The sequence below is a fragment of the Alexandromys fortis genome, unplaced genomic scaffold (assembly GCF_014885135.2).
Source record: "Alexandromys fortis isolate MF-2015 unplaced genomic scaffold, M_Fortis_MF-2015_v1.1 scaffold_33, whole genome shotgun sequence".
Lineage (NCBI taxonomy): Eukaryota > Metazoa > Chordata > Mammalia > Rodentia > Cricetidae > Alexandromys > Alexandromys fortis.
In genome coordinates this window covers 13,492,037-13,511,195 of record NW_026067917.1, presented here as the reverse complement: position 1 = coordinate 13,511,195, position 19,159 = coordinate 13,492,037, and the positions used below count along the sequence as shown (strand labels likewise).

At 35.5% G+C, this 19,159-nt stretch overlaps 1 protein-coding gene across 6 annotated transcripts in view; it reads left to right on the top strand.

Moving 5' to 3' along the window:
- Spopl (speckle type BTB/POZ protein like) overlaps positions 1 to 18,614 on the top strand; it is a 57,057-nt gene extending 38,443 nt beyond the window's left edge. For 4 of the 6 annotated variants that reach the window (XM_050139884.1, XM_050139880.1, XM_050139881.1 and 1 more), the window contains 6 exons: positions 879 to 1,056; positions 1,134 to 1,189; positions 8,953 to 9,075; positions 10,810 to 10,952; positions 11,042 to 11,095; positions 14,504 to 18,614. In XM_050139884.1, coding sequence (XP_049995841.1) covers positions 879 to 1,056; positions 1,134 to 1,189; positions 8,953 to 9,075; positions 10,810 to 10,952; positions 11,042 to 11,095; positions 14,504 to 14,648 — 699 coding nt within the window. In that variant the 3' untranslated portion in view covers positions 14,649 to 18,614. The remainder of the gene's footprint in view (positions 1 to 878; positions 1,057 to 1,133; positions 1,190 to 8,952; positions 9,076 to 10,809; positions 10,953 to 11,041; positions 11,096 to 14,503) is intronic. The other 2 variants (XM_050139885.1, XM_050139883.1) reach the window with 1 other exon arrangement.
- The last annotated feature ends 545 nt before the right edge of the window (positions 18,615 to 19,159 follow it).

The following is a 19,159-nucleotide window of genomic DNA, read 5'->3' as shown; positions in this document are numbered from 1 at the left end:
GAAGAGCAGTGCCACAGTTATCCCAACTCTTAGGATTTCACATGAAGTACATCTGTACTTTACTCATTTTTGTCTTTCCATAAAATATTGTGAACTTTGATAATTGCAGTCACTTTTGTGGGAATTCTTGTAACTAAAAGTTTCAAATCAATTTTAATAAATATTTAAATCAATTCTACTGATCTTGAAACTTGAAATTAAGTTCCCCATTTTTATTTTTATATCTGTTTTATTTTATTAATGTGGTGGGGGGTTGCATCTGTGTCTCCCTACCAACAGAGTGCCTTTTGCCCATTGAGGCCAGAAAACAGTGTTGTATTCCACGGGGTTGCAAGTGGTTGAAAATGTCCATGTCAGTGCTGGAAAAAAGCTAGGTCATTTGGGAAAGGCAGTGCTCTTAACTCTTGAGCCAATTCTCCAGCCCCAAATTTCCAATTTCTGTATAATAATAGTTGTGTCTCTGAAAACTATACAAGTTGTATGTATAATACTGTGAGTTGTTAATACAATGAACTATAAGTGAAAAGTAACAACAGAATTTACTCTACAAAAATGTAAGCTTGCCAAGTTTGATGATGGTATTGCAGAGTTTCTATTAGGAAATAATTTTGTGATTGTATTAATTTAACTTTAATCAATTGGTAAGACATTTACTTTTATATACACTGTCACTATTGAAAAAATATTTAGATTATTTTTAAGCTTCTATGCTATTTCACTCACTTATATTAAATTTATTTAAGAGGGTACTAGGATTTTTGATCAATAATGTATTGAATTAACCACGATACTTTAAGTTGAAAATATTAAATGTACACATAGTAACTGATTATTTAAAATACTGTATAAAATGTTTCCCTTGTTTTCTTCTTTATTAGGTGAGTGTGGTTCAGGATTCAGTAAATGTATCAGGATATACTAATACAAACACTTTGAAGGTACCAGAATGTCGGCTAGCAGAAGACTTAGGTAATCTCTGGGAAAACACAAGATTTACAGATTGCTGCTTTTTTGTGAGAGGAAAAGAATTCAAAGCTCATAAGTCTGTGCTTGCAGGTATCTTCTCCTTTGGATAATAAAATATTTTAAAAATAAATTTGTGCATTAAGTAATGGTGCTTATTATTGTTACAGCTCGATCTCCAGTTTTCAGTGCAATGTTTGAACATGAAATGGAAGAATGCAAAAAGGTAAATGTTGTTAAAGGGTTATTAAGTTGTATATATGTATAATGATAGAGTGCACATATTAAAATATCTGTGTATGTTCTTATTCTCAAGTTATATCAGGGAAGAACTTTAGAAACCACAGAACTGGGGGAAATGTGTTCTGAAATAAAACAGTAGGTATCTATCAATATTAATGCTCACTGAACATTCTAAGTAACAGCTTTTTTGATGTTCTCATTGCTAGGGCACTTGCCTCCATGCCTTGTGTTTCATCCCTAAGGAAAGAGAGGGAGGAGGAGGAACCACACTGGAATATTGTTGAGTAATCTCTGGCTTCTGTGACATACTTTAGCGACCCATTTGGGGTACCTATATTCACACATTTTATAGCCAATCATAAACTTTGTGGAGCTTTTTTTCTTTATGTCATTGTTTTTGATTATCTTTTCACCTACTTCTCTGTGTTCTCTAACTTGTTCTCCATGAAAGTAAATTTTTTCGTCCTTAGTATTCCATCTCTCTACTTTCATAGTACATGCTTTCTGCTGCCCTCCCCCTCCACTTAGGCCTGTATTTTGTTCCACTTCCACTAATGGACCCTTTCTATAGTCTCTCTAAGTTAAACATAACATCACAGTCTAAGAATTCAAAGCTTGAATCCTAAGGGAGACCATGTGTAATTTTTCTGTCCAAGACTTGCTTACTTCATTTAACATATGGTATTTTCCAGATCCATCTGTTTATAATTTCATTTTTCTTGCACCTGATTAAAATTCTAAATTGTATGTTTACCACATTTTCATTATCTGCTTGTCAGCTGATGGGCGCTCTAGGTTGCTTACATTGCCTGGCTATTTTGAAGAGAGGAGCAATGAACATGGATGTATAAGTTTCTCTGTAGCTAGGTATTCATTCCTTTGTATATATTCCCAGGAGTGGTATAGATGGGTCATGTGGCAGACCAGTTATTAGGTTTTATTTTGGTTTGTTTGCTTTTGGGAAGCATCCACACAGATTTTCATAGTGGTTGTATCAGTTTGCTTTCCCACCAAAAGTGAAAAATGGTTCCTTTTTCCTCATATCTTTAACATATTTTCTTTTGTTTTCATAATAGCCATTATGAATGGTGTAATAGGGTATTTCAAAGGAGTTTTAATTTTATTGTCTCAATGGCTAAGGATGTTGACCACTGCTTCCATTAGTCATTTGTGTTTCTTCCTTTAAGAGTGCTCTGCTCTATAGCGTGGCACATTTTAATTGGGTTGTTTGTTTTTATTTTTAGTTCTCTTTTATTTTTTTTTTTACATTGTAATTCTAAATCAGATGCATAGCTGTTAAAGATTTTCTCCAATTCTTTAGACTGTGTCTCCGCTCGATACTTTTCCTTCCAGGTATAGAAGCGTTTGGTTATATGAGGTGCAATTACTTGTTGATCGATAGCATTATTTCCTGAGTAACCAGGGTCCTATTTATACAGTTTTTTTCTTGCATCTACATATAGTAATATCTTTCCTACTTCTTCATCTAGACATTTCATAAATTCACATTTTATGTTGAGATCCTTGATTCCCTGAAGTATGTGTTCTCCTGTATGCTTCCTACATCACTTTTCTTTCCTCCCTCAAACAAGGTTATAAAGCAGGGTCTAGTTTCAGTCTTCTGCATGTAAATACCAATTTTCCCAACATCACTTATACATGTTCTTTCCAATATGTTTTTGGCTACTTTGTCAAATATCAGATATCTGTAGAACATAGACATGTAAAAGGGGACTGCGCCATTTGTTTTCCAGCTTCCCAGACCCAAATAATCACACAAAAGCTATATTAATTACAACGCTGTTTGACTAATAGCTCAGGCATATTTCTTGCTAGCTCTTACATCTTAAATTAATCTATAATTCTTGTCCATGTGTAGCTAGTTGGCTTGGTACCTTTTATCAGTGAGGCACTCTTATCTCGCTACCTCTGCATCTGGCTGATAACAGTGTCTCTGCCAAAACAGAACATTTGAAAACTTTAGAACAAAAAGAAGCAAACTCATCAAAGAAAACTAGACAGCAGGAAATAATCAAATTGAGAGCTAAAATCAACAAAATAGAAACAAGAAAAACAACACTAAAAATCAATGAGACAAAGAGTTGGTTCATAAAGAAAATCAACAAAATAGACAAACTTTTATCCAAATTAACCAAAAGGCAGAAAAAAAATATCCAAATTAACAAAATCAGAAATGAAAAGGGGGACATAACAACAGACACAGGAAATCTAGAGAATCATCAGGTCATAATTTGAAAACCTGTATTCCTCAAAACTGTAAACACTTAAAGGAAATGGACAACTTTCTGGATAAATATCACTTACCAAAATTAAATCAAGACCAGATAAGCAAATTAAACAGACCTATAACTGCTGAATATATGCAGTAGAAACAAGTCCTGATGCCTTTATCAATGGCTTCTCAGCCCCCATTTTCAGAAAAGCCACATTCAGAGAGTCCAGTTTGATCGCATGCTGATTCAGTCCCTGTCCAGCTGGATTTGGTGAGCTCCCATTAGAACAGGCACACTGCCTCAGTTGGTGGACTAACCCCTCGTGGTCCTGACTTCCTTGCTCATCTTCTCCCTCCTTTTACATGAATGGGGTCCTGTTTGTTGTTGGGGTTTTTGTCATGCCTATATCCCACAACTGTTTAGCCCCAAAGAAAATCACACATAGGTCTCCATAAATTATAAGCTGATTGGCCCATTAGCTCTAGCCTCTCACTGGCTAACTCACATCTTGATTAACCCATTTTTCTGACCTATGTTAGCCATGTGGCTCAGTGGCTCAGTACCTTTTTTCAGTGGGGCAGATCACATCCTGTTGCTTCGATGGTCTGGGCAGGAGTGGGAGGAATCAGCTTCCTCTTTCCCAGGAAAAGGAAAGCTCTCATTACATCATTTCTACTTCCTGTCTGGTTTTCCCGCCTATATTTCCTGCCTGGCCAATCAGTGTTTATTTAAAATATGATTAACAGAATATAGACAATTCTCCCACACCACCTCCTTCTGCCCTTGACCTTCTGCTCCTGGACCTTGGGGGCTCAGTCCGTTGCTCTGATGAGGGACTTTGTTTCTATCTCCATCCATCGCTGGACAAAGATTCTATGGTGATATTTGAGATAATCATCAGTGTGATAGTGGGACAAAGCCAGTTCAGGCACCCTCTACTCTGCAGAGGAACTATTACCAATACTACTCAAATTGTTCCACACAATAGAAGCAGAAGGAACATTGCCAAATTCTTTTTATCAGGCTACAATTACTCTGATACCCAAACCACATAAAGACATTACTAAGAAAGAGAATTACAGACCAATTTCACTTATGAACATTGATGAATAATACTCAATATAATACTGGCAAATTGAATCCAAGAACACATCAGACCCATCATCCACCATGAACAAGTCGGCTTCATCCCAGAGATGCAGGGATAGTTAAACAAACAAAAATCTGTCAGCATAATCCGCCATATAAACAAACTAAAAACCACATGATCATCTCATTAGATGCCAAAAAATCTTTCAACAAAATGCAATATCCCTTCATGATAAAGGTTTTGGAGAAAACAGGGATATGATAGAACATACTTAAATATAATAAAGGCAATATACAGCAAGCTAACAGCCAACATCAAACTAAATGGAGAGAAACTTACAGGGATCCCACTGAAATCAGGAACAAGACAAGGTTGTCCACTCTCTCCATATCTATTCAATATAGTTCTTGAGGTCCTACCTAGAGCAATTAGACAACAAAAGGAGATCAAGGGAATACAAATTGGAAAAGAAGTCAAACTTTCACTATTTGCTTGTGATATGATAGTTTACATAAGCGACCCCAAAAATTCTACTAAGAAACTTCTACAACTCATAAACACTTTCAGTGATGTAGCAGGATACAAGATTAACTCAAAGAAATCAGCAGCCCTCCTCTACACTGATGATAAATGGGCTGAGAAAGAAATCAGAGAAACATCACTCTTCACAATTGCCAAAATAACATAAAATATCTGAGTAACTCTAACCAAACAAATGGAAGAGTTGTGTGCCAAGAACTTTGAAGAAAAAAATTGAAGAAGAGATCAGAAAGTGGAAAGTTCTCAGAATTCTCTTAGGCTGGTTGCCCTGCCCGTACTTTATACCTGGCTACTGGTGAATCAGCATTTTATTAAACCAATATGAGTGACAGATTTTTACAAAGTGCACGGACATTATCTCACAGCACTCCCCCTTTTTCTCTTTTCTAAACAATAACTTTGAATCTAAGCTCCTTTGTTTAGCTTTTTTCCTGACCATTATCTGTAACAACTTGTAACCCACATGCTAAACAAAGACAAACATGCATAATCTATTTTTTGGCAACGTGGGCATAGTTTTCTAGGCTACTTCCTACTGCTTGGGGTCATTGATAATCTTACGGGGACCCAAAGACAATTTCGGATTATGATCATGTCCTGACTGGAGTGTTTTGTGTGTCTGGATCATCTCAGCCAACAGTCTTGAAACTGTTATGGATGTAGAACTCACAGGAAAATGAGGAGAATTACAAGTTAATTTAAAATGTAAGAGCTAGCTAGAAATATACCTGAGCCACCGACCATACAGTTTATAATCAATATAAGCCTCTGTGTATTTCTTTGGGACTGAAGAGCTGCAGGACCAGGTGGGACAGAAGATTTCTTTTACAAATGGTACCCAAAGTTTGGCAATGATTTCCACATAAAGCCTGAGAAAGCTTTACAAAAGGGGGGCTTCTAGACCCACAAAAATGGGAGTCAATTGGAGCTTCTTGTTAGCCACATGGCCTCTGCCTGACTCCACGTTTTTTTCTTCCTGCACTCAGTGTAGTTTTCCTGATTACCTATATTCTGCCCTGCCATAGGCCAAAGCAGTTTGCTTCTTTATTAACCAAGGTAATAAAACTTATTCATAGCTTACAGGGAGGGGAATCTCACATCATAGACTTTTATTTCCACTATGTTTTTATGTTCGGTTGATCTGTGTGTATTGTTTCTGTGCCACCAGCATGCTATTCTTATTACTATGGCTCTGTAGAATAACTTGAAATCAAGTATATTTTTTATTCAAAATTGTTTCCTCTATCCATAGTATTTTGCACTTCCATATAAATTTTAAGACAGTCTTTTGGGGGCTAGTTGTTTGTTGGATTTTTGTTTGTTTGTTTGTTTTTGTTTTTCTCTTTGTCTGTTAAGAATGGACCTAGCATTAAATTATAGGTGTGAGGCACAGTGTGGACATTGGAAATTGGGCCCAGGTGTTCTGGGAGAGCTGCCAGTGATTTTATAATTCTCACCCTGTATTTTGTATATTTGACCTCTTTATTGTGATGCTTCATGGAGAAGTTCTTTTCTGGTAATGTCTGTTTGGAGTTCTAAATGCATCTGATGTTTGGAAGTCAACTTTTTTCTATAGATGTGTAGATTTTGTTACAATTTCAGTAACTAGGGTATTTATCTTATGAATTCTCAGACTGATGCTTTTTCTATAAAACCTCAGACTGAATCCTGAACTCCTGTCCCCTCTTGCATTATATCCATCTCCCATGTCACCCAGCCATTTCTCTTCTACCTCCTAGTACTTTGGTTAAAGGTGTGAGCTACCACCGCTTGGCTCTGTTTCTCTTTTAGACTGATTAGTTTAAGTGGATCAAGTTTCCTACATGTCTAAGCCCCATAGACATTTCGAGCTATGAACTTTTTGGGATTTGCTTTATGTTAACGTTTGTAACTTATTTGGGGTAAATTTCCATGGGCTTATGACAAGAAATTGTTTTCTGTAGTTTTTGCTTGGAGAAGTTGTCAATTAGTCTATTAGGTCTGTTGGATCTTTTGAGGTCATTCAATTACATACTTCTTGATTTTTGTCTGGATGATCTGTCACATAGTAAGAGTGGTATTTTTAAAATCCCTCACTTTTCCCATGCTTGTGTTAATTTTATCTCTAGTTGTATGTAGTTTTTTTTTAAATTCTACTTGTGTTAAAGATGTTTTATGCGTCCTTTTTGATGGACTGTTTACCTTGTCAGTATGAAGTGGTCTTTATTTCTCCTTACTAGATTTGGTTTGAGGTATATTTTCTCAGATGTTTGACAAGCATCACCTGATTGTTTTCTGATTCCATTTATGTGGCACACCATATTGTCTCTTTGATGGTGAGCTATGTTTCATGTAGGCTGTGAACTGCTCAGCAATTTGGATACTCACACAAGATTTGTCTTTCGAATATGCCTGTTTTATTCACACAAACATTCCTTATAATAGCATACTAATTTAAAAGTCAAACAGACATATCTCCAGGTGGGGAATAGTTGACTAGGAGTAAAATGCTGTTGCAGTGATTCCACTGGGTAGTCTTCTCCATTGAGGATGCTTCAGAAGCTTGCAGGCTCAACTCATGTCCGTTGTGAAGAGGCTGGGAGGATGGCGCTGGTGGAAGTCCCAGGAGGTCCTTGAGAGCATAGGCAAATGGCTATATAACTGACAGGTGGGCATATGTGAGCCCAGCAATAACCCCTAATGTTAGACAGTACTGAAGTTCAGTGTTCACTGAAGTCAGGCCACATAGTCTCATGTCTTCTTGCAAGTGAATATCAACCTAGGCTAGAGAAACCTTTGTTTGGAGCACAGTAGTGTGATCCTAGGGACCATTTCCAAAGGTCCAATTTTTGTATCATTTCACTGGATGGTAGCTTTTCTCTGACAAGGCTCACAGCTGGGATTGGTTCACCAGCAGATCAACACCACTTTGGGGTTAGTTCGTTAGCATATCAAAGCCTGTCCTGAGCTATGCCCTAATCAGAACGGCTTAGGGCTTCCTTCTGAGGTCTAGCTCTATCAAAGTTCCCTGGTTGCAAGCTTAGGCAGTACGTTAAATTGTTTTTAAGTTACACAAATGATTTTACTTATATTCCTAACACCTTGACTTCACCAAAATCACCCAAGATGGTTTCTGAAGTGATGACACTTTCTGCTTCCTTTATCTTAGCAGAGAATGGGAAAAAAGGCTACAAAGTATAAAAACAACTGGTCTTGCTTAAATGGGATTTTATCTCAAATAAGTACAGAAGTACCAGTAAATAACATTACATGGCATTTTGCAAAAGCAAGTGTTCTCAGCTAGTGAGCTCTCATCAAAATTATGTACAGACTCTTGTTTCACTTACTAATTGTGAATACAGTTTGTGGTTATAAGGTTTAGTAAGTATTCTATTAGGTCCTAAAAGTCAACCAGGGAAAAGTCAGTAACTGTCCTTTGAAATGTGATCAGAACCTAAACACAGATGAATTTTATTTGGGCTGCAATATTTTTTCTCTTTTAATTATGAAAATTGGAAAGCTTCCTACAAGGTAATACTTAACATGGTTTCTCTATCCATGTATTTACTTTCTGACTTAGCATAGCTGTTATAAAATAAGTGTATGCTTTCATTGTTAGAATTGTCTATACTGTGGCTTGGATGATTAAGTTACTACAGATTACTTAACTTTGATTTAAAAATAGAATTTGAAAATGTTAATATATGTTTTTTGATTACTGTCAAAGATTCGTGTGGATTCACATATGTTCCCATTCCTAGTTTGTGTATGTGTGTGTGTGTGTGTGTTGTTGTTGTTGTTGTTGTTGTTGTTTTCAATACTAGAGTCTAGTGAAAATAAATAAGCCATGTGGATTCACATATATTTACCTGTTCCTAATTTTTTATGTATTTTCAATAATAGAATCGCGTGGAAATAAATGATTTAGACCCTGAAGTTTTTAAAGAAATGATGAGATTCGTTTACACAGGAAAAGCACCAAATCTTGATAAAATGGCTGACAACTTGTTGGCAGCTGCAGACAAAGTAAGTAATGGGATTTTAAAGACCAAAAAGCAGCCCCGCAAACTTTACACTTAGAGAGGCTGTCATACATAAAAAAAACTATAAAAACTTTTGACATAACTTAGTTTGTGCTGTTTGTAAGTAACTTAAGAGTTTTATGACGTAACATAAAGTAGGATGCTATGGAAATAAAATTGTCTAAAAGATCTACATGATAGGAAAGTCTGCGGGGCCTAGAAATGAGTCCATTCTATATTATTAACATTTACTTAACTTTCAGTGGTCATTCTTCAAGGCTCAGTCTTGACAAAGTAAATAGTATGTGATAAATGCCGAGTGTGAAGTACTAGAAAAGAAAATGAGTTTTTACAGTAGGTAGCTGGCGTGCACTTGTGTGCAGACACACACATGCACGCACACACACGCACACACACACTTGTGTCCATTGGTAGGAGGAGGTGGAAGAGAGATACTCATATTAGGGCTGAACTATACGCAGTGATGTGCATGAATCTGCAAATAGGCACACTGAATTGCAGTGCTGGATGACGAGTACATCCTGTGTGATTGTATGTGTTCAAATAACTTCAGAAAATGCAAGCTAATTTCTCAGTAGCACATCACAAATATTGCTTGGAATGGTATGGGGAAGAAAGACTTTAAAGGGTATATTTATTCTTTTCGGTGGGTGATGGGTTTACAGTGGATATTAAATTATCAAAGTAAATCTTTAACTGGATACTGTTTATTTTATGTCATTAAACCTCAATACAGCTACTAATACTGCAGCTTTATATTAATAACTGTAATAATTAGTGGTTATTAATATTTACTTAGCTTTCAACTAAATCACTCAAGATTGAATAGTGATAATAAATACGTGATATATGCGGAGTCTGAAGTTGTAGAAATTAGGATGAAGTGTTACAGTAGTTAACTGGTGGCACATATGAGCAGGAAGCAGGAGAGCATTCTGGACAACCACTACTTCTGTAGTTAATAGTACTTCTGTACTGAATAGGCAGATAGCTAGCTAAGCCATAGTAACTATTGTCTCCTGGTAGTCAGGATGCCCTTCTGTGGTCTGAAACGGGGCTTGGGTTCTTTCCACGAATTGAGAAATTGAGATTTTAGGGCACTTTTTACAATGTTGCATATACTTACCAGTGGAGATCTAATACACAGGGAATTTAAAACAAGGCCATCTCGGCTCTAGACCTTGCACAGTATGGTGAGATGAAATGAAGGTGCTACCTAGAAGAAAGTTAAAATGATGTCATAAGACATCACAAATCCACAGTACAAAATCTTGCAGACTGCTCTTTTGCTTCTCCTACCTGAGGACTGGCCCACTCAGGTCTCTTTGAAATATGCTTACTACTTTGCTTTCTTTTACTAAGTAAAATACAGCTTAAATTTTCTCTCAGCTGAGTTCTTTTCTTTGAGAAGACAAGAAATGTTTACTTGACCATGCACTCTTTAGGATAACTGGGTACTAAGATAGCTGTCCTACGAAGAAAATCTTACATTACAATCCACCAGATTTTGCACTTACGATTTCTAAAGCAAATTAGCGTTTCTCCTAAATGTATTCATTTACATTGTCCTCATAAGCTAAAGCTGCAGTTTGTTTATTTAAAAATAACATTAGTCCAGACCAAATTTTCTTGAGCTTTATCTGCTAAGGTACAACAGGTACTTACACCCTAAATAACTGGAAAAAATGTTTAATGATTATGTTTTTCTCTTGGGTAGTATGCACTGGAACGGCTGAAGGTCATGTGTGAAGAAGCTTTGTGTAGTAGCCTCTCAGTAGATAATGTTGCTGATACCCTTGTCCTTGCAGATTTGCACAGTGCAGAACAGTTGAAAGCCCAGGCAATAGACTTTATTAATAGGTAAGCTATACTTGAATTTCAGTGCCTATGACACATTTAACATTTCTTCAGTGGGCTTTTCTTAAACCCTGTTTAAATTTTCAATGCAGGTGCAGTGTACTTCGACAACTTGGATGTAAGGATGGGAAAAACTGGAATAACAAGTAAGATGACATCAGTTTTAGTCTGCATAAGTTCAATGAAGTGTTTGTATAGTCTTTTGCTCATGACCAATAAGTGTGACTCCTGATGAAACTAACTGCCAGTTATGTAAAAAAAAAAAAATAATAATAATTTGACTGCTTTTGGTGAATTTCTGGTAGTTTGACTTTTCGGGCAAACTGGGATGGGTGCTCTTAATTTCTTGAATACATGTGCAAATGTCACAGTGTACAGCTGAGTACAGGCGTTATGAGCATTGCTAGAAATCTGGCATCTGTCCTCTCAGAAAGCATTAAGGAAGACCACATCCTCAAGATTTTCCTTAGAAGTTGTTAATTTTTCTTGCTGATTTTGATAATGCTTATTGATGGAACCCTGGATTTCACATGCTTCACAGGGACTCCCACAGAGCCACCTGAATTTTAACACTTTTTGTGGCAAGATCTTGGTAAATTTTCTAGGATTGGTTCACATTTGACTCTTCCTGTTCTAGTCTCAGATAGTGAGACTAGAAGGACTTCACAGGTCCACGAAACTCATTTGTTTGTTTGTTTGTTTGTTTGTTGAGCATTTGCTTCTTTTTGAATCAAGGTCTTGCTGTGTATTCTAGACTGTCATCTCTCTCAGAGACTTGCTGCTTAAGAGCTAACTTGCTACTGTTTAGATCAACCAAACTCCTTACATAATCTGCCTAATATTTTAAATCAGTAGCATGTTGATTGCTCAGAGGTGGGTGATTGCTATATCCTGCTGATTCTAGATCAAATGTGCAAAGTATTAGAAGTAATCTTCAATTTTTTTCTTCTCTTATTTTAGAGTATTCTTTGTAATTATTTGAGATAGCAAAAGGAAGTATTGATAAAGATTTCTTTGTAAAGTTTTAATTAGTTTTACCCATAAACTCCTCAATTTTACTAGTTTTGAAAATTATCAAAAGCTGACATACTGAGTTACAGGCCACTATGTGATATCTATAACAAAATACATTATTGCAAGGGGTGGGGATAGTTGATAAAAGATAATTTAAAAGGGGCAGTGGTCATTCACTTAAATTTTTCCCATTGCATTTGTTAGTTTCATATTAGTTTGTAAATTTTGTTTTCTGAAAGTAAAGCATTGTTCTGTTTTTTAAGTCCGTGGGAGTCCTGTTTACTGCCCAGTGTGTGACCCCATAGGGTTATCAGGGTATGAAGTTAACATGGTGCATTAGCAGCAATAGCTCTCTTTGATTTTTATTGCATAGCTTTAGTTTTAGTTTTTCAAGATTTATTTACTCTGTTAAGAAAATAAGTCATACGACTTTTCTTCTATTAGAATAAGAGGTGATTATTCATTTTGGTATTATGTGCAGTTTCAGTAAATACTTACTGAATCATTAAAAGAAAAGTTTAAAGTAAATTAATAAGTAGCATTGTGGTCCTAAACAACTAGTTAAAATTTTAAACAATGATGCCATGGTAGTAAATGCTGGGCAAAGCATATAGTTTGTTGATATCAGCTACTATTAGTTCAATATACTTAGCGTTCATTATATTTTGAGCACTTCTCTAAGGAACTGCATATAAAATGACATTTGATGAAATGTCTTTGTTTTTAAGAAATTGATCTAATGGAGATAGATGCACACATATGTACCCTTTTATTTTAAAGTGGCAATGATAGAAGAAGATATGACTTGACTAAGCCATGGGGGTTAGGAATGGCTTCAAAGATCAGGCTGAACTTCATTTCAAAACATGAATAAAAGGTTGCAGAAGGAATAAAAAAGAAATAGCAGAAATGACGGACTGAAAGGGTTTGCACAAAACAAAGTATATAGCCCTCTGTAGAGATGCATGGTTATTTGTTTACTGAGTTTCTAGAACACTATTGCTCAGTACAGAGAATATGGAGGCAAGCATAGCAAATGTTTCCCCTCTATGCACGTAGTTTATGGTGTATAGCAGATTGATTAAGCAAATAATTGCAATGAATAATGGAATTTAGCTTCATTTATATCATAGAAAAGCAGAATAAAGGGTGTGCGAAGTAGGTGGATAGTGAATAAAAGCTAGAGAAAGCAAGCAAAGATCAGATCCTTGAAACAGTGCAACATTAGGACTTTTGACAGTGACGTGAAGTATAATAAATCTCCAGTAATGGTTACTGCCTCTGATTGAACACGATAACCCTTCCATTCTCAGCATTGTTTCTGCAGATTGACAGATGGGCGAAGGGAAGTTGGAATAATGTAATAGAGAGAAGAAAAGGATAAAGAACTAATATGTTCCTTTTCCAATTACTCATTGAGAACATGTTGTACGTATAGGACACAGTAAATAAAATAGTAACAGTAACTGGAGCATAAAAGTGGAATGGAAAGCAATAAGGAGGATGGAACCACATTTGTGTGTGTGTGGGGGGGGGGTTCGATACAGGGTTTCTCTGTAGCTTTGAAGCCTCTCCTGGAACTCGTTCAGTAGACAAGATTGGCCTCAAACTCACAGATATCCACTTGCCCCTGCCTCCCGAGTGCTGGGATTAAAGTTGTGCCCTACCACCTCCCTGGACATTTCTCATTTTTAAACCTTAAATATGGGGAAAGGAGAGGGTGGAATATGGTATAATACAGTCCTATTCCTGTTGCTATAGCAACGTTATAGAAGCTGCAGTAAGAGACATGAGATTAAAGACAAAAATTAGGAGAATGTGATAATGATCCAGTTGTGAGATTATGAGGATTAATTTATGATTCTTGATGACTTTTGGAATTAAAATGTTACTTTGATGCTTAATTAGAGGACTGGTTCTAGGATGCCTCTCAGGTATTTAAATTAAATCACTGGGCAATGGTGAAAGCTTCAGCCGAAAGGAAGGATAAACAAAAGGAGAAAGATGATGAGTTCTTGTGTGACAGTGCTGAATCTGTGAGACTTGAGGCTCATTCAGATGAAAAAGAGCAGATGATTAATGATGAACCTTGTGGGGAAGCACTAGGATTTAACTTGTCAGTCTCTAATGACTGGGTGAGATCATTAAAAATGTGACTAATAGATGAGGGGAAAAAACGTAGTGTAGTAAGAGGTAAAGAGTGTAAGGGAAAAACTGGAACTCTAGAGAAGACCTGTAGGAGGTAAGAAGAAAATAGATCATCAAGTACTTGGAATAGAAATTGTTAACAGTGATTGGAGAGCTATGAGAACCAGTGCACATTCCCAGGGTTCAAACAAATCTTTTCAGTTTTGACAGAAATGCTAATAAGATCAAGATAATGTTTTTAAGAATTCAGATGAATGTTTGGAAAGAGGTAGAACATTATCTCAAATTTCAAAATCGACAAATTAAAAAAAGGCAAACAAGCAAAAGTGATAACTCAACAATGCAGTTGAGAAGTATTCTTTTAGTAAACATCATTTAATCTTCTATTTCAGCCAAGCAACTGACATTATGGAAACACCAGGTTGGAAGTCCATGATTCAATCTCATCCTCATTTAGTGGCAGAAGCCTTCCGAGCACTAGCATCTGCACAGTGTCCACAGTTTGGTATTCCACGCAAGCGGCTAAAGCAGTCTTGAGTCTTCCATGGACAGTAGGAAAATGGATTGCCTTTACTCCGCAGGTCCAGAAGGAGTCCAATAGAAACCATAAGCCACAGTTGCTCCTGTCTCTTGTCCACAGAATAGAAGCTGGAAAAGCTTATTACTTGCTTTCAGGTGGATAATTTATGGTTTCTACTTCAGCTTTAAATCAGACTGATTAATTCACTTCAAGGCCTTAAATTATCTTCAGACTTCTCTTGTTCATATAGTAGTTTAATTTTTTTATTGTGCCTTGTCAGTTTGCCAAGGCTTTGCAGGATTGCACTAGCTCCACAATGCAGTAGTATTGATAACTGAAGACACTGAGTTTGAAAAGGATCTTCCATTATTTTAGGAACAAAAGAATTTCATAGGTTTTGTTCTATGCAATCTCCAAGTTTAAAACTAGGTTCTCCTTGATTTGGAGATTGCCAAAGGCGCCTCCAGTCTCAGTTCTGTTGACACTAAAGAACCTGTTATTGTTGAGGTAAGGGATGGCCATACACTGCTCCGGTTAATTTATTTGTCATTTCAATGAGCAGATAAGCCATGAGTTGACCTAAACTTTTAGTTAAATTTTTGGTGTTTATCTATATATCAATTACTTAAGAAACTGGTTTTATGTGCATTTTCAATGATTGAGAAATGATTTGAAGTTAAGATTTCAGTAAGAAGAAAGCATGGTTTTTGCTAATGTTTTACATTTCTATTGACTTATAGCTGAAAGAATAATTCAGTAGATGTTAAAGTGAGGATGACCAAATGTACATTTCATGAGTGGGCCAATTAAGAAAGATACATATATATACATATATATGCACTTTTAATGTGTAATTTTTCTATGATGAATGGTACATATATATTTTCTTCCTTTTGACAGGATTAATAAGATATAATTACGTTTTAACATTTGAAAGTTTATATGACACATGGAGCCCACTTGGATGTTTGTGATAATGCATAAGAATATGCTTGATTATAGATAAATTGATTTGGGTTTCAAATAGTCGTTATTGAATTTATGACTGTTTTACCACACTTTGGAAAAGGCACCTAACAATAAATGAGTCCTGTACAATCTGTTTCCTTTTAAACAATGAGTGGATAATGTTTGCCTGTGGGAGATGCGTGGGAAAATAGGGAACCCTCCGAAAGTGTATGCAGCCACTCTAGAAAATGTTTTCCCCCTTGTTTTCTCCTTGCCACTTCAGTTACTAACTAACTTGTAGATTGCTAAAATTTTGCATAATGTGAACAGAAAAACTATATCATTTTTTTTCTGAGCCAGTTCTTTATTATGAACTTAGCTTTAAATACCCAGATATTTGGAGATTGATAGTTGGAAGATGTGTTTGGATGCATTGTCCTAGAGAAGAAGTGGTCACTGTCAGATCATATATGACTCAAGCATGATAATGTGCTTCCTACGCAAAGACAGAGAATGTTACTAGAAAAACAGGTGCATATGGCTGTATGTTTGCCTAGATAGCTTTATTACCCATATTAAAATTTGTGTCATTAGTTTATTTAGTTTTAAAATTCAGAACAAAGAAATTGAGCTTATGGTTTTCAAATATACTCTATTTTTTACTATAGAGTATTGGATGTTAATGGAAGTATTCCTATAATACTTACATTGAGGAAAATGTCTAATAAGCATAGTTCTCAAGAGCAAACAAGCAAAAATCATATTTTTAGATATTTTAGTTTGCATCTTTGTTAAGTTAAAATGGAATGAATTATTTTGATAGTTTTTTAGCTGATAGTGGGCTTCACCCTGTATAAGAGAATCATTACAAGCAAAAATTTACTCCCTTAATTTCACCATAGTGTGAAGCCTGTTACATTAGCATTGTACACATACAAATACATATATACATACATACATAGACTTTTAATACAAGATTTTCCTATCCTCTTATTAAAAAATAAAGATTCCACTCAGCTGTGGAATATATTGTCACATATCATAAAAATACTGCTCTATATTTGGCACATTGTAAACTGATTCTCATTAATTTGGTCTACATTTCTAAACATAATGAAATCAGTAGTAATACCATATAGTGGTCATTATAAATGTTTATTGATAATCTTAAGGATTTTCTTATAAAGATTTTTGTTTTTAGTTTGCTAACATATTTTGTACCAAAAATGTCAAACACTGTGCTCTACAAATATCAATGTTATCTGCAATGCCCACTTTTGTGATGATACAATGCCTACCATTATACTCACAGAATCATACAGTGTTTTATTTTTATATGCATATTTTTCAGTAGCATAGGTTCTTGAGTCAGTGATAAAAGGCTGTTAATATATTCTTATCGGAGAGGCATTATAGCATTTCACCCACATACTTCCCTCATTTTTAAATTATATAAAACTTGGTCAAAATAGGTACGAATTCTGTCTAATGCGATCTTTGTCTTACAAGTTACCAGTTTGCTCCTGTTAGACCTCTAGTCACCTAAACAAAGCTTTCCTCAGAACTCAAGGAGTGGTTCTAAATACTGCAATTCAAAAATGTAGCCATTGGAAAACTGTTCTTTTGACTAAGATTTAGAAATACTGTTTTTTGTGCCTTTTTCATTTTTTACTTTCATTGTGTTTTGATATTTGAGCACAAATATGAAGGTGCCATAAGATGGCTTGCTGATGTTACCTCCTTAAATACTTCTGTGTCACTGTCTTCAAATAGCTATTGGAGAACCTTGAATGAAATGTGGTCATTTGTATGAGGTCAGTGTGTGTTTGTGTCTCTATTCCCTTGGGCTGTGTGTAATATGTTAAGACTGAATTCATAAAAATAGGACTTAGTTATATATGCTGAAAGTTCAGATAAATTGATATATCTCATTTTAGTGTGTTTTATTTGAGAAGACAGTGGATTTCCAGAAGACAGTGTAATCCTCAAAAATGTGACCAGCATTCTGCATGATAAAATAGGAAAACTGCTGGTTTAGGATGTCAAGTGTGATTAAGTTTTAAAATAATGGCTTTAAATATCTTAAAAGTGTCATGAGCATTACTGGTTTACTTTTTAACAAGATCTAATTGAAACTTTAAATTGTCAAAAACTTTAATTTGCCCATTTAAAATTTTGTATATAAGCTCTAAGGAGAATTTTTTTATATAAAATTAAAGATAAGGGCTTTGAGAGTGGCTCAGTGGTAGAGGGATCAACATTTGTGATCTCCCTAGGTTGGATCCATAGCACCACCAATACACACACACACACACACACACACACACACAATGAGGATTCAAAGATAGTATTCATTGTTAGAAAAATGCAGTGAAGACTTGTGTCAGCTTCATGAAAATCCAGCTCAGCAAGTTTACTAAACGCCACATAATTTAAGAGGTAAACTAACCTGACGTGGACGTGCCTGGTCTTAAGTGGGTGAGTGAGTGAGTTGTTTCAGTGTTCTCAGAGTATAAATACAGCACTTTCAGCACACATGAGAATATTTTGCAAACCTTTTTATATATAGATTGTGAGCCCCAGTTTAAGTGTTCATGGAATGATGTAAATGTTAGGTCTAGCTGAACAAATACTGAGTGCCTCAAATGCAAGACTCTTTACTAGGAATGAAATCACACTGTATCTTCTGTTGTTGTATGTGAACTTTGTGTCTGAGAAGGAATACTTATATTTAAATATTTTCCTGTTAGTAAAGCTTATTGTATACTATAATCTGGTCAATTTTGCATTGCTTAAAAATGAATTGAGCCCATTTATGGAAATAAAGTTCTGCTAAAGTTATTTAATTATTAGTTCTGAAGGAAGTTGACTTCCTTCAAGATTCAGATATATAAACATTTAACTTTTGGGCCTTTATTTAATCAATTGGTGTTTTATGATGAGATACATACTATTTGTGTCTTGATGTTGGAAATAGATTTTGTGTTTCAGCACGTTGAGTTAAAATAAAATTGTTACTACTTATTCAGAATTAATTTGCTTGTTTGGGTTTATTTGAGTCTTCTCAAAAAGGTCTGCTTTAGCATTTAAATTTCACGTACTGTGTGACTTCTACATAGGGAAACTTGTATTTTTGATAATTTTAAATATTTGCTATTATTAAAAGGCAGGGTTAGACAGCATAGTCCTAAACCAGCTCACTAAGAGTAACAAAGTACTTAATAGTTGTATCCACGGAATCACCTATAAGCACACCATGGGAAACTTCTCATATACTCAACACATGGGTAGATACATGCACATACACCAAGTTCTTATTAGGATTATTAAATAGAACATTTTCCATACATGTGTAACCAAATAAGATAGCGAGGCTGGAATCCAGACTCAAAAATGAACTTAAAAGAGCCTTTCAATCAAACACTGCTGCAGTCAACCTGCTTGAGAATGTTGAGATGAATATTCTGTTTTCTGCTACCTCAGAGGAGTCCTAAAGGGCCAGGAATTGTATCTGCTTTGTTCATACTTTTTTTAAAAAAAATTGTTTCTTTTATTTTTCAGACTATAGTATTATTACATT